General features: G+C 39.9%; 2 protein-coding genes across 10 annotated transcripts in view; one reads left to right on the top strand and one right to left on the bottom strand.

Moving 5' to 3' along the window:
* The window catches only part of LOC116853978 (hairy/enhancer-of-split related with YRPW motif protein 1-like), a 100,475-nt gene extending 89,879 nt beyond the window's left edge, over positions 1-10,596 (top strand). For 3 of the 4 annotated variants that reach the window (XM_032835394.1, XM_032835412.1, XM_032835403.1), the window contains exons 3-5: positions 6,618-6,801; positions 7,910-8,146; positions 9,398-10,596. In XM_032835394.1, the coding sequence (XP_032691285.1) occupies positions 6,618-6,801; positions 7,910-8,146; positions 9,398-10,014 (1,038 nt within the window). In that variant the 3' untranslated portion in view covers positions 10,015-10,596. Of the gene's footprint in view, positions 1-100; positions 921-6,617; positions 6,802-7,909; positions 8,147-9,397 lie in introns of those variants that run through there. The other variant, XM_032835419.1, reaches the window with a different exon arrangement.
* Positions 10,597-13,974: 3,378 nt separating this feature from the next.
* Positions 13,975-16,168, bottom strand: part of LOC116846064 (elongation factor 1-alpha) — a 13,076-nt gene continuing 10,882 nt past the window's right edge. For all 6 annotated transcript variants that reach the window (XM_032819561.1, XM_032819722.1, XM_032819639.1 and 3 more), the window contains exon 4: positions 13,975-15,336. In XM_032819561.1, the coding sequence (XP_032675452.1) occupies positions 15,268-15,336 (69 nt within the window). In that variant the 3' untranslated portion in view covers positions 13,975-15,267. The remainder of the gene's footprint in view (positions 15,337-16,168) is intronic.

Below are 16,168 nucleotides of genomic sequence, written 5' to 3'. Positions count from 1 at the left end.
TCTCTCTCTCTCTCTCTCTCTCTCTTTCTCTCTGCCTGCTGATAGCTGTACCAAGTTCTTTTCAAAGAGAGAGAGGGAGAGGGAGAGAGAGAGAGAGAGAGAGAGAGAGAGAGAGAGAGAGAGAGAGAGAGAGAGAGAGCGGTTCGATAACGGCGAGAGACATCGGCCTCGTCGCGAGCATCCAAGTGGAAATCGACTCGGCAGTCGAGTCGGATCTTTTGCAACGATCGCGTCGTTTCGCGCGACGTTCAGAGTCGCAAAGCATCCGAGTTTCTTCGGATAATGGACACCTGTTGAGTCGATCCTGGTGGACGCGGTCGACGATACGACGGGAGATCGCGAATTAGTCGAACGCCTCGCCGTGAGATTCTGCGAGTTTGAGACTTCGCGTGTGCGCGCGTGGAACTCATCAAGTTCGAGGAGTGCCCCCGAGGAGCAATTCACGATTGCTCGATACAGTGCGCGAATTCGCCGAGCAACGCGAAGGGAAGGTTACTGCGAGAGGGCGAGAAGCCTCCAGAAGAAGAGATCGATACGTCGAGAGCTACGCGGAGGTTGTTCGGGTTTTTAAACGCGCGCTTGTGACACGTGGTGCCTGCGCACGAGGATCCTTTCCAGAAGAGAAACGTCGGAGGGCAGGAGGGAAAAAGAGAGAGAGAAAGCGATTCTGATCCTCGGGCGAGTCGATATTCGTCGTCCCGGGAACTTCGTGGACGAGGAAAGCTCGATCGATTCATCGAGCGATTTTTTCCTTCTTTTTGCATTTTGCAAACACACACGTGTGTTTCGCCATTTGAGGCAGGATGGTCACGCACAGTATGGACAATATTTTAAACATGCAGTACTATCCGACGAACAGCCACGTCGATGCATCGGTGCACTCGCCGCCGCCGCGGAAGAGGCGTTGTTTGAACAAAGAGGTGAATATACTTCCGCTACTGCTCGAAGCAAAGTCGATATGTCATTTTTTCCGCGATAAATGGCCGGACAGGAATCTGTAGGTCCTCGCTAAATCCTGTCAGGCGCGCTCTCTGCTTTAAAATATCGAAGTACAGAATATTCTCCGCGTTTTCCTTCATTTAGAAATTCGTCCTTCAATTCGGAGTCGGTTCCTCTGAAAATTTGAAGCCAGCCTCTTTGAGTCATGAGAAATTCAAAGATTAGAAATTCAAGAGAAATTGAGGATGAAACATTTCGAGGTTCTCGCAAATGAAGTTTCTACGTTGCTGATAGACAGCTGAGAGCCTATCCATAATTTAATTTTTAACAGACTGCATTTTAATAGCAACACTTCTAACTTCACTTCCTTGACTTACAAGTTTCTTCAATTAGGCGTCGATTTCTCTGCAAATTTTGAGGAATCTTTGAGTCACGAGAAATTTAAAGATTAGAAATTGAGGATGAAACATTTTAAGATTCCTGCAAATGAAATTTCCACGTTGCAGATAGACAGCTGAAAGCCTATTCATGATTTAATTTTTAACAGACTGCGTTTTTTAACGATAATTTCGAATTAATACTTTTCCTTGATTTTACAAACTCCTGCTTAAGTTCGAAATCAATTTATCCTCGATCTGTTTTCTCTTAATTCCGTTAATTCGAAGTCGATTCTTCCGAAAATATTGACACACCAGTAGGCTTTGCGTCATGAAATATTTGTGGATTAAAAATCAAGAGAAATTGAGAATAAAACATTTCAAGGTTTTTGCAAATGAAGTTTCCACGTTGCAAATAGGCAGTTGAGGCTCATTCATGATTGAATTTTTGACACACTGCATTTTAATGATAACTTCTAATCAGTTCTTTTCCTTGATTTACAAATTCCTTCGTGATTAATTTTTTTCTTAACTTCATTAATTTGGAGTGAATTCTTCCGAAAATATTGATAAATCATAAGAAACGTAAAGATTAAAAATTTAAAAGAAAATTTGAAGGTAAAACGTTTCAAGGTTCTTACAAATAAAGTTTCTACGTTTCAGACAGACAGTTGAGAGCTTATTCGTGATGTAATTTTTAACAGACCTCTCTTTAATAATAACTTCTAATTAACTTTGCGTAACTCGAATTACGATATCGTGAAGAGAGAACAGGAGGAACATAGCGTCCGATGGAGCTTTTAGTCGGAGAAATTTTGTCTCATACCTGCTCGGAGCTGTTACGGGACTCTAGGTCGGCCAAAGGTCGACTACCGTTATCTCGTCTTTGATTTCGTCGTAATTCATCGTTTTTGCGCCGTTTTGCACGCCTTCCGTCTTCGTTTCCGACTGTGCGTGCGTGAATACATGCGTGCGTGCGTGCGTGCATGCGCCGTCTGCTTGCGTAACTCCGCATGAATGAGCTTCACGGAAACTCGTCTCGCACTGGCCGCGTGCCAGGAACACGAGCGTCACGTTTCCGCCGTTTGAATGCTACGCGCTCGTAAATTAGCGCGAGACTCGAGGCGTTATTGTGACGTCGCTTTTGTCCGTTTGCTATTTCAAACGCGAGCGTCCTAGCCACATGTAACAGTCGGTCCGAGAGCGTGCAATATTGGCCATTATCTTCTGAAAAGTTTACGGATCTCGACGAGAGAAGCACGTTGTTCAAACCGCGCTTGTGTCTCTAATCACGGATCCCGTCGTTTATTCTGAGACTAACACAAGTAATGTTACGAAGCTGAACGTCGGTTGTGCAAAGTTCAAACGTGAATCGTTGATAATTATCGCGAAAAAGAGAATCCATCTGCGACAAAAACGCTCGCAAATGTGAAAAGATTTGCCCCGACGACGCAGAAGCGCGTGGAATGAATCGCGAATCCGTCTCCAGCCGCTTTTGTGCGCTTTGCGAAGAAGATTCGTTCTTCCATATTGAGAGAAAAAATATTTGAGAATTTATTTGTGAGATATAAAGTTTATATTTCTGTGAAATAAAATTTATTTCTGCAAGTAAAGTTTATATCCTACAAATAAATCTTCAAATACCTTTTTACAGGACAGAAAATTACACCGAGAGGAAAAATATATGAAAAATAAGTAATATTTATTTAGTGGGTAGCAATAACATATTTACTTAAATCTATTTTCTTAAATTTAAATATAGAATAAACAGTTATTTTTGTGCACTGAGAAATAAATACTTAAAAATTTATTTGTGAGATAAAAATTTGTTTTACAGAAATAAACTTTATATAAAAAATTCTTGAAAATTTATTTGTGGAATATAAAATTTATTCGCGAAAATAAACTTTCTGTGAAATAAAGTTTATATATATGTTTTTGCAAAATATACTTTTATTCTATAAATAAGTTCCGAGTTTTTTGTTTCAGTGCAAATAAACTTCATATAAATTTTTTACGTATATTATTATATGTGAATAAATTTTATATCTCAAATAAATTTTCATGAATTATTTCTCATATAAAGTTTTTTTTAGAGAATTTGACAAACACTTTATATTAGTAAAAGTAAATATATGTCAATAGTGCTTACACAAAATAATATTATTAATATTATTTATTTTTTAGATATTTTGTCTTTCCATATACGATAACGTTACATTTTTGAAAAAATAGTTGAAGAATGAGTTCGAAGAATGAGTTTTTGCAATCACTTTCTCGTGATTTCCTATAATATCTGGACCTGCTTTGACTTTCGCAAGCACTCGTTTGGAGGCACTTCGCAGGAAGCTCACGTTGTTGTAACTCATTGAAGAGCCGTGATTTCGACGATAAAGGCGATAATGTTCTTCGGTGTATTGTTATACACAGGTAGTCGAACGTTGAACGTGGCAAGCGCCGAGATTTATCCGCTACATCATGCCCATCCGTGCCCGAGCGCTCGAGATTATCTTTCCGCATTTTCGTGCGATAGCCAAACATTTCGCGAAATTCAGCGATTACCTAACTATATAACGATACGTGCCGCGGGGACCGTGACACACGGCACGTACAGATAATTTCGGCGCTTGTGGTGCGCGATGTGACCTTTAAGTGCGATAACGCGTGGGTTAATTTGCACGCGATCGCGGGTAGCTGCGATCTCCCGTTCAGAACTTGATCGTCATCGAGATGGCACACGTGCCATCTGATATCTTGCGCGACGTCAACGCTGCGGCTTATTATTTCCGAACGTGCACACAGGAAAACAGCATTCGAGTAAATGCCACTTGTTTCAACTATTTCGCAAATTTAGATATTCGCAAATCTATCACACAAATCGTATACAGGGTCCGGTAACTCACAGAGGAGTCGCAGTGCATAGGTAGATTAGGTCAAATTAAACAAAAAGTCCTCTTTTCTATCGTTTTCCAAATGACCACGAACATGTTTAAGTTAATAATTAAAGAAGTTTGGTGTATAATTGTACGCGATGATGCACTAATATTCTTTAACCTTTTCAAGACGGGGGTTGCTTGGGAAGATAATTATAGGGAAGTACGTATTCTATGAGTTTTTGGGATCATTGAATCCGAATCTGAACTTAGATTTTTTAAATTCTGTGATCCAAGATGGCGGACCCAATATAACGGAAAAAATGATAAATAATATAAATATCACTCAATTTCCGTGAAGTTTGAACTATAAAACTTTTTAAAGATACTTTTTTGAGAACTGAAATCGAATATTTGAGATTCACAATGCCGATCAAGGAATAAAATTTTTAGATCTGACCCTACCTGATCACATCTGCTCATTTGTGTTCGTCATATTTAATTCGTCATTTTGAATTTTACATTTTTTACTTCAAATTTGGGAAGAACACACCAAAAAACCACTACATACCAATTTTTGTGAATATCGGATCGAGTTTCTAAAATATATGCATGAATAGAGCATCAAAAGATGTTTCCCGTTTCCGAAAAGGTTAATTAATAACTACATATTTATGTGATATTTGAAAAATGGTAGAGGACTTTTTTTGTTCACTTTGATCTAATATACAAGCATACAATGGCAAACGTCGCCATCATAGTTCATCCGTATGGTGCGTAATCATTCACGAATCTTCTTGGATTAATAACTCAAAATTTTACGTGGTTATTCGCAATTTTTGCTCAGTTTGATCTACTCTACACCGCGGCTCCTCCATAAGTTACTGGACATTCTGTAAACGTTAAATTTATTTAAAATAAACGTAAAATTTATTTAAAATATATTTTTTTTGTCTGAGTCTTATTACACCCAAAAAATCTAACCTTATTCTTAACAGAAATTATGGTTTCGAGAAAACTCTTCTGAAACCAAAATGAAAACGTTCTAATAGAAAAGTTCTAAAGAAACGTTCCAAAGAAAAAAGCTTCAATTGCAGTGTTATTTTCTGTAATCCCACGTTGAAGATTTTTACCAATACAGTATTCTTCTTTTAATGAAATATATTACTCGGAAATTGAGATGTTATTTTAACTTTTCTCTTTTGGAACCATAATATTTTGGTTTTAAAAGACAAAAATTAAAATAATATTTAGTCTTATTTATTGTTATCTTTTTAATCAGAAAATATGTTTACTTGAAAAAGTATGTCCTCTTATTAGAAGACATTTCTATTAAGAACAAGATTTGAACTGTAGATAAAAGATGAAATTCCTCTAACCTTAAAAAGATATTGTGCTTAGAATGTATTTTTTTTGGTTTTAGAACAATTCTCTTTATATATGAGAGTTAATGATAAGATTATATCTTTTTGAGTATAACATTTTACACTCAAGAATATAAAATTAAAAGAAATATTTTGTTTGCTTACACAGAGTTCGAATCAATTTTTTTTCGATAAAATTTTATAATATTCTTGTATAAGAGAAGAATAAATTTCCTCTCTTCTTTTGAATACATGATTTCTCATTTGTGATGTATTTATTTTAATAATATATTTTACTATTATGAAGAAAATATTCTTTGTTGAAGACAGCTATATTACTTAAAGAGAATAATCGCTTTTCTTAGTATTGAAATAGTATTTTTTTGTGCGTGAAGATCGCAAGCGCGAATTATAATCGGGCTGTAAACCTGCAGCGCAAAAGTTCTCGTCGCATCTTTTCTCCTTCTTGCTCTTTAATTTCCAAGAGACTGAAGAGATTGAGAATGCTCGAGAGAAAAGAGGGAGAGAGAGTGGGATATGATATTTTCAATGTCGCTCAATTAATTGGGGGAGATTGGGATGCAAATGAACTGCGTAGTATGATCTGAGCGTTACGTGTCTGACCATTATCTTGACTATTACTACTGAGAACTGAGCGAAAGGTCAAGTGGATAAAGCAGGCGCATCGTACGCTCGCGAATCTTCACTTACGAAAGTTACCGCCGATTACCGGTTATCTTACAGCTTCTGGTATTTCATCCATGATACGTGCTTGCGTCGCTTCGTGTTTTTCGTGTTGTAAATCTGCGATATATTACGCACGTCAGTTGCCGGCGATATTACATGACGAAACGAGATATTTATTGTCTTTTTTGCTTTTTCTCCGTAAGAAGAGTAACAGTTTTACAGGTTTGAAATGTCCGTCGTCTAATGCGTTATTTTTCATTGGTATTAGCGGCGCGTTAATGCGTTAACACGCGGCCTAGGATAGCACTTAAGGGGAATGATTAATGTGCTTGTTAGGGCATCTCGGGCTCACCATATCGTGCTCGTTTCTGTTACAGCAAGATCCGATGTCACACAGGATCATCGAGAAGCGCAGGAGAGATCGTATGAACAACTGCTTAGCTGACCTCAGCAGACTCATACCAGCGGAGTATCTGAAGAAGGGCCGAGGCAGGGTTGAGAAAACTGAGATCATCGAGATGGCGATCCGCCATATGAAGCATCTTCAGGGCGTTCGACAAGGTGAGTTCACGCATTCAATTATTCTAGTTTTTAAAGTCTAATAAAAAATACAGGGAAAAGGACGATAAGAGTCGAGTCATAGGTCTAATTTGTGCATATATTTGTATCATAATGTACTTGAAATTTCGATTGAGGGTAAGCACAATTTATAATTGAAACGTTTCGATATTAAAATAATTTGTTATTGTTATTATTAGAATTATTGTTTTATTATTATAATTAGTTGTTATTATTTTTGTAATTGTTATTATTATAATCTGTACCTAATTATTACTATTATTTGTACGTATTTGTGTAGTATAGTATAAATATATGCAAATTAGACTTACAAATTAAGCTCTTATCGTCTTTTTCAGGGTTGGATAATAACTAGTCAGTCGGTTAAGAGTTAATAACTCTTAATTAAGTTAAATTTAATTAAGTCAGTTTCAACTAGTTTTTTAAAACGTATTAACTTATTAACCTTATTAACTTTTTTATACAAGTTAGAATAATTCTCAAAATATATTAAAATCATTGCGAGTTATTTATGATGTAAAATGAAAAAAAAAATATCGGCAACAAAACTTTGTTTAAGCGATAATGTTCTTATATAGAATCCTGAGCTTACAAAACGATCAGTATTTTCTCGTATAAAAAACTATCTTTTTATTATTTTATATAAATTGAGCCTATAATTAAAAAATGAATTATTCAAAAAAACATCACTTTGCATAATTAACTTTTAACTTTAATAAGTTGATTCAACTTTAACTTAAATTTCAATTAAATTAGTTTTCATTTATGTAAGTTTTAGCTAAATCAAATGAATTTTATGAGCCTTTAATATTAAAAAAGTTAACTTAATTAAAAAGATAATTAATTTACTCCGCTTTTTTTATATTTTTAATTTAAAAACGGAATATTTCGAGAATTATTGTGCGAATTGGAAGTAGAGCAGTAGAGCTGATGTCGCTCCGTGATAATCTTGTAAAGCTAATGCTTTATAATACTCGCGGAGTGTTCGCGTATATCGAAGCAAGTACACAAATTCTCGGGTTTCGCTTCCGTGAGAAACGCGCGGGAACAGCATGACACTTGTCAGCACGGCAATATTTTCTCTCCTTAGACACCAAGCATTCGCCGGTGACGCCGGTGCACGCCCATCCCGAGGACAGCGTGGACAGCATATCGCACTCGACCGCGGCGTCCTCGGCCGCGGAGCACTATCGGCTGGGCTTTCAGGAGTGCTTGAGCGAGACGATGCATTTTCTCGTGGAGGTCGAGGGCTTCTTCGCGAGGGACTCCCTCTGCGTGCAGCTCATCAACCACCTGCAGCAGCACTGCGACAAGATCTTAGCCACGAGTACGTGCTATTATTGTGACATTGAAAAAAAATCCGTCATAAAGAACAAGGTCTCGAGGTTACGCAAATTTTGTTGCGCAAACCGCATTCGAAGTCAGATCGTAGAAAAGTCGAATCGGATTGACAATCTGACATAGTAATTTGGACTGATATTTAGTTTGAATTTGATTGAAGTAAAGTTCAGTTAACAGCAAAAACTGTAATTGTACTTATGACATAGATGTTTTTTTCAATTATTATCAGCTGATTAATCTAACTGCACTATTTGAGTAATTGCCTCTGGTTGAAAGACAAAATAAATCAGGCAATGAATATGATTAATATCGAATCAGCTCTATGATCGCATTATTTAATTAAATTTTAAGATTGTTTGGAACAAGAGAAATTAAAGGAACATAAAAATGTTGTTTAAAGAATTAAGGCACTCTTTGGAAAAAAAAGATCTAATAAAGAACACTGAGTCTCAGACTTTTTTATTGCAATCAAACTGAAACCAGCAATCTGACGTAGAAATTTGAACTGCAAAATTTAGTTCACGGTGAAGAGAAACTGAAACATGGTTATGCAGATATTTTTGCATCTACCAAAATATTTAATTGTTCCAATTGAATCATCAATCTCTCCAATTAATTTTACTATCTTTAGCATAATACAAATAATTCTACCTCTGGTGAAAGATCAAGAAAATCAGATGACCAATAATGTGTTGGGTCAACTTTAAGTTTGCCTCGTTATGTTAAACTTTGTGCTTGTTTTACACAAACGCGAAGATTCTGCTGAAAAATTCGAGACGATCAAGTTCGCAACTTTGAAATTAAATTTGAATAAACCGATTCGAGAGAGTTTCTTCGATTGATCTTAGGTCTGTTCTTTTTAATTGAACTGATGCATACTGGTGTAATAAGTTCGAGTGAGACTAATATGTTTTGTTTCGTTCTAACTTATTGCATCAATCTGCACTAATTCAGATATTTCAGCTAAAAAGAATAGTCCTCTTCTTCTCATAGTGCAGTCGCAAGTTACTTTTATAGTATTCGTGAATCATCTGAGAAAAAGATATTTGAAAATTCATATATATATTTGTGGGATATAAATTCCGTTTCTGTGAAATGAAGTGGATTTCTGTAAAGTAAGCTTTCATTTCATAAATAATGCTCCAGGTATTTTCTCTTCAAACATCAATTTCGCAACTATGTATTTCGTTCCATCGCGAGAGAGTTTCACTCTACATTAATCTCTCGCATTTGTCAGGTGACCGACTAGGCTTCCCCCATCACGAGCTGCCGGTATCGAACGGCAGCGCGATCAACGGCGCCGGCTACGCGCACACGAGCATTCCGACGATCTGCCAACCGAACGGCCACTCGGACCACGGCTCGAGCTCGTCCGGCGTGAGCTCGTTCGGCGACCCCGAGCGTCCGCTGCGGCCTGCGCTCGTGCCGCCGCCGACGATCGTCAGCGACGACAGCAACCACAGCAGCCACTCGCACAGCACGCCGCCCACGGCCTCGTCGTGCCGGCCAGCCAACTACAAGTTCAAGAGCTCGATTAAGCAGAGGTTCTCGGCGGAGCGGGTCAAGTCGAGCTCACCGCCCGTGGCCGGCCTCGGCGGCGGTTGCGGCCTGGACAAGCCGATATCGTCATCATCGTCGTCACATGGAGTGCCGATCTTCGCCCTGCACGAAGCTGGCTCCTTCTACGTGCCGTTGACGGTCGAGGCGTCCTTGGTTAGGCCGCACCTCAGCTTCATTCCGGACACCGGGCCCGACACGGTCCTCCACCCAGTTACGATATCGGTCAACTTCAACCACTCGACGCCGCCAGCGTGGTCGCAACACCACAGCCCGATTCATCAGCATCAAACATAATAGACAGGGGGAGAGAGAAAAAGAGAGATACAGAGAGAAAGAGAGATCAGACGTGCTTTGTCGTCCGGATTCTCGATGGTGAAACCGGCATCGTGTCTGTAGCGTTTTTCGCCGAGAATCACGATGCGGTTTGTGGCTCCTCCTCTTACTCTGTTAGCTGCGATGAACGCGACGAGAGCCGCCTGTGTGCGACTAATTAGCACCATCCGTGCCGAAGTCCCGTTTCCGTCGTCGAGAATACCACTCGGAAACGTCATGGACCATCGGCGTCGAGGAGTCGAAGACGTTGGTTAAACACGTTGAATGCCGCGGTGACTTCCGTCAGCTGTATGTAAAAACTTATATCCGATGATTGAATCATTAAAGGTAAACAAAGTCTCGTTCGGGACGCATATATTTTCGCTTTGTTTCATCAACTGCTTATTGGCTGCACAATCGATTTCTCGAATGTAATTAATTAAACTCTAGACGCAACTCAATGAGACGCGACAGTGCCACCGGCGACTGTCACGGCATACAACGTGTTAAACGATAGACTTTCTCCAGCGCTCGTCGACGAGTTTTTGCGGTCATGCTCGTGCAGAAAAAAGAAAGAAATAGAACTCAGTTGCGCGTATGTCGTATATACTTGGTTTCAAAACGGTTTGAATACTTTTTTTAATGCAGTTTGTAATGCGACATAAGAAGGACTTGATTAATTCCTAGGAGTTTATTTCTCTCATCGGACCATCGACTGCGTTCTGAATTGCGTCGAGGAAGAAGTGTTTAAACCGTTTTTTTTTTTTAAATCAAGTGTACACTCGTTCTCGAAACAATTCGTACATACTTTTTCCAATGAAGTGAGAAGCGCATGAGATGATAAAAATTGCAAGGCGTTGCTTATTAGCGTGCATGGCAATCACTTTGACAGGAGAGCCAGAATGACAATACACGGTGTAAATATTGAGCTTTCATTATATTCTTAAGTAGCGTAGCATGGCAGACAACGCACTGGTCTACCATGCTAGAGGTTATCGATTCTCGGCAGAACCGAAAAGTTTTCATAAGCTCGTGCTCCTCTCGGAAGGAAAAGGCAACCCACCGAGAGTGTCCTTGCCAAGAACACCTCTCAAAATTATCTGTTGTATTTAACATCATTTGCCGTTCGGAATCGGCGTTAAACTGTAGGTCGATATGCCTGTGTACAATCAGCTTGCGCACCACAGGTATATGAAGAGAAGTCACCACATTCGGTTACGAGTAAAGGGGCGTCTACATTGGAAGTAAGCAGTAAGAAGTAGAAAGTAAGAATAAGAAATTGACCAATCATAGTTAATTATTCTTCTCACATTCGACTGTGGTTGGTCAATTTCTTACTCTTACTTCCTACTTCTTACTACTTATTTGCAATGTAGACGTCCCTTAAGGCTCGATCTATAATAGATGGAGTAAGGAGTAGTACTAGGAGTAAGAAATAAGCAGTAAGCAAATTGACCAATTCCATTCTCACGTTTCAAAAATAATCGAATGATCTGTTTACTTACTGCTTATTTCTTACTCCTACTCTTACTCCTTACTCCATCTATTGTAGATCGGGCCTAAAGGACTACAGAGAAAAACAGAGAAATTATATTCTTATTTGGTACATAAGAATATAATAAAAATATTCAAGTTTTTCCTGAATCCTCCGTTGCAGTTACGACGTCGAATCTTTTATGTATTGTCACTTCGTCTCCTGTCATAACGGATTACCGCGCAGCTCGTGGATTGGTGGCTCGCAATTCGAGATCATCTCATCGCGCTCTTCATTTTATTTGAAAAAAAAAGTTCAAACCGTTTCGCAGCCGAGTGTACGGGTCACTTTCGGCGCTTGTAGCGTAGGAGACGCCGAAATCGAGGATGTTTGTACATTTACCGAGGCTGTGGGTCGCTTTAGCATTTACGAGGTTCGAGAGAGAAAGCGTGTTAAGGGTTGTACATAGGTAGAGTATTAAAGGTAGGAAGCTCCAAGTCGTTTTTGGCTTCGGTGTGTCTTTCTTCGTCGTTACTGTATAATTCACACTCGTTTCCTTGCCCCCTCCCTCGGTCCTTCTTCTCTAACAACAGGCATGTCGTCTCGTTCTCCTTTTTTTGCTTCACCTCTCTCATCCCCCCTACTCTCCGTCGCTTACTTTCCATCAGTTCGACAAACTTCTCGCGCGCGCGGCTCTGTTCTTACTCGGAGATCAGTATCAAAAATTACGTATGAGTACTCACTTTACACACGGATATCGAGCGTTTAATCAGTTCCGCCAATTCGAAGTATTAGATTAGGTGGAGTGGCATGTTGTATCCGAATATAAAGAGAAGAGATCTAGACACTCTAGAGATCTAGAGAAAGAAGGAAAAGGAAGAAAATTGTTCACTTGTGCTGCGTGAAACCCTATCACCGTTCAGATTGCATGACAATAGCCGTGTTATATCATAGCTTAACAAAAATCAATCTTTTATGACAAGCGAAGAAAATCTTGGATTTTCCCTCGGGACAGTACGTTTGTATTTGGATGCAACATTCGGCTTCTGCGGATTCCTGTGTCTTGTCCGAATTTTAGGGCTGTATCACGCCGTTTCTCGCACGGAGACGATCGTGCAGAACGTGATCTTGACGCTTAAAAACAGACCCGTACACGTATGCTTCCCGATACAGTGAGAAGAGAAACAGGCAGTATATATACGTACTATATACATATGCATATATATATATCTCTCTGTATGAAACTCGTCATATGTAACACCTTACTAAACACAGCTTCGCAAAACTGTGCGACGTAAGATATACACTCATCGCGAAATCCCGTCGTAATCGGACTCAGACGAGCGCGTCGCGCCGCGTTTTTCGTGTCCAACCTGCGGTCGTGATGTTTCTGTAACGAGGCTATAGCCAAATACCCGCGCGAGACGCGCGACAGCGACGCGATCCCGAGCCAGCGTCGATCCGTACCGTGCGACGATTTTCCCGTATTTCGAGGTCTCGTGAGTTAGTAGCGTAAAAGTGCCTACACAAGTACGATTGATTCCACTCATGTGATCCCACGTGTGTACGAGGCAAGTGTTTCGTTTTGTTCTCTTCTTCCCCCCTTCCCGCTACCCCCCGATCCCTCGATCGCTTCTCCCATTCTTTTTTCGCGGATATAACTGTGTCATGTTCGATCACGAGAGGATTGAGTCTGCTCGACGCCCCGCCAAACCGGGCCTCAGCAACTAAAGACTGACCAAGACCTGCATTACACTAAATTCTTGTAAGATCGCTGCATTAAATATATTTGTACATACCATGTCTATAGTTGTAAGTTTAACGAAGAATTTATCGCGGAATAAATTATATTTACCAAATAGACCAGCCTGCCATTTTTGCGCCGACCACTTTCTGCAACGTATATGACACGCTTGGAGATCGAGGATATAATTCACCGAGGATCGATCATTGACAACAAAGAGATGGTAGAGAAAACTTAAGCCGGTATTCATAGTCGAATTTTATTTCAAGATCGTCTTAAGTAATGTCTTAAGATGCGAATACTGTAATTGATTCATGACATCTTAAGACAGTTCTTAAAATGATGTTAAATATAAGATCGAACTATGAATACCGACCTTAGTCTTGGCGTTCTGAAATTTCCTTTCTCTAGATTTACGGTAAGTCTAACCTAAACGCCCAATTATTGACATTCCGTTGGAGTTATTGAAATTCTGGAAAAAATCTAGTTTCTCTCGTGACCAGCGTTGTAGTTAAATTTTTTGCCAGCATTCCACGATTCCAAAAATTTCAAACTAAAACTGTGAACTACCGCTGTTGGACGCAAGAGAAACCAGGTTTGTCTGCAGTGTCAATGACTGGAGGATCAATATCATCACCCTATAATCGTTCTCCTGTCATCGTGAACAATTGCACGGGCAACGTCGCCGGGAAAGACAGAAAGAGAGAAAGAAGAGACGCTCGGAAAGGTGCAATTAAAGATTTTTTTATTACATCAACATAATACTGGCTAAGGGTCGAAAACAATCGTAGAACGCGTCTATCGCGAGCAGCGAGGGAGGGAGAGCGCCGAGATTAACGTGGGCGACTCGCGACGCTGGATAAAACTCACACACCTCCCCCGAGGTAGAGACAGACATCGTGCGTTGCTGCCCCTGCGATTAGGGAGGAGGGTATGGCCGGCGACTCGCTGACGGAGGGGAGGGAGCGTAGTAGTCTCTAATGATCCCTAACTACGGATATATAAGTACCTTATAAGTAATAAAACTAATCGCGTACATGGCGAGGCAACCAAGTCTCGGAACAAATCAGCCTTAACGAGCCCTTCGAAAAGAAGAATCGGTCGCGAGAGGTCATCAGGGGGGACGCGAGTCGGCGGCGCTCGTCCCGGCGTGTTCACACGCGTGTGATGTGTATGGAACGTGTATATATGTGTGTGTGTGTGTGGTGTGTATGCATGTGTGTGTATGTGTGTGACGCGTCAGCCCGGCGTCGCTCCGCGACCTGCAGCCGTCGAAACATTCGCTCTGCCGCGCATTGCGCTCGTACGTTCTGTTCCGACGACATTCACCGGTCGGCCGGAGCAGAGTCGAAGGTCCGACCTCGACCTCGGAATCTGACCTCATCGAGACACCTCGACGGGCCGCCGTCTCGCTCCCTCGCGAGCGACGAGAGGATCCTAAAGCGTGGCGGTTTTCGCGACCGTTTGCGATCCGTTTATCGTCGTCGTTGATGCTCGATGGTTGTTGTTGCTTGTATCAATTGAAAAACCTAACTACACACATAGAGTCCAAGGGAACTTAGTACTTCTTGTTTGTTTCATATTTCTTTTCTTTTTTTTCCGGTTTGGTTTGCGTTTTACGTTTTTTTAGTTACTTCTTTTTTGTTTTATTTCATTATTTATGACCTCTTGGTAATCAATCGGACACATATCGTCAATACTTGTAGTAATTAATGAAATTGCGAGTAAAACGCGCGGGCAACGCTTCCTCCTAGCATATGTGAGGCGTGCGCGGGGCGTGGGTGAACTGAATGTGCAGATTCGGATAGATGCGCGGGTTCAACACTACCGGGTAATGTAACGGGGGTAAGCACAACATCTTATGACTTTTGGTATTAGTCGAGTATGAGTCGAGTGGAGCAGCCGCGGCGTGCTGCGTCCTGACAGTAGTGGTGGTAGTGGTGGTGGTGGGTCCATGCGCGGGGACGCCTGCGGGGCACCGGCCGGCGGACTGCGAGCTTCCGAGGAAGCTTGATGGTTACTTTTTCTTCTGGGCTTTCTCCGCGGCCTTTGTTACCTTGCCCTGGGTGTCTTTGAAGGTGACGCTCTGCGGAACGAAAGAATCAGAAGTCAATGGGTACGTATATCGTTTCAAAACGATATATATATATATTTTTTTTTGCCAGCATTCCACGAATATATATATATATATATATATATATATATATATATATATATATATATATACACAGGGTGTAAAAAAATTAGACAAACTTTGAGGGGAAATAGAGGACATAAAAACAAACATATTTTGTTAATAATGTTTTTCTCTACGACGCTTTGTTTTAATACTACAGGGTACAAAATAGGAATTTTATGATTTTAATAAAAAACAAACATATAAGTAGAAAAATTAAATTTATTTCAATTACACATATATTTTAATCATCAAAAAACAATGAACAAAAGAACCAGATTTATCTTCGCTTGACTTTTTTATGAGGGCATATGAAAACTCATTTATGAGACACCATTTATTGAAACAGAAGTAGAATTGGTAGCCCGAATTAGTGCTGCAGCATATCAGGTTCAGAATATTCCTGCAGTCTTCGAGCGTGTGAGACAATCAATGTTTCGACGATGTCATCTTTGTGTTGAAGCAAATGAAGGAATTTTTGAACATTTATTAAATTGAGCTAATCAATTGCACATTTTTGTTCCGTTCTTTTGTTAATTGTTTTTTGAAGATTAAAATATATGTGTAATTGAAATAAATTTAATTTTTCCACTTATATGTTTATTTTTAATTAAAATCATAAAATTCCTATTTTGTACTCTGTAGTATTAAAACGAAGCGTCGTAGAGAAAAACATTATTAACAAAATATGTTTGTTTTTATGTTCTCTATTTCCCCTCAAGTTTGTCGGTCTAATTTTTTT

Source organism: Odontomachus brunneus, unplaced genomic scaffold (genome assembly GCF_010583005.1).
Source record: "Odontomachus brunneus isolate Ranch 3 - 2012 unplaced genomic scaffold, Obru_v1 Obru_scaffold_001, whole genome shotgun sequence".
Taxonomy (NCBI): Eukaryota; Metazoa; Arthropoda; class Insecta; order Hymenoptera; family Formicidae; genus Odontomachus; species Odontomachus brunneus.
This window is presented reverse-complemented; position numbering and strand designations above follow the sequence as displayed.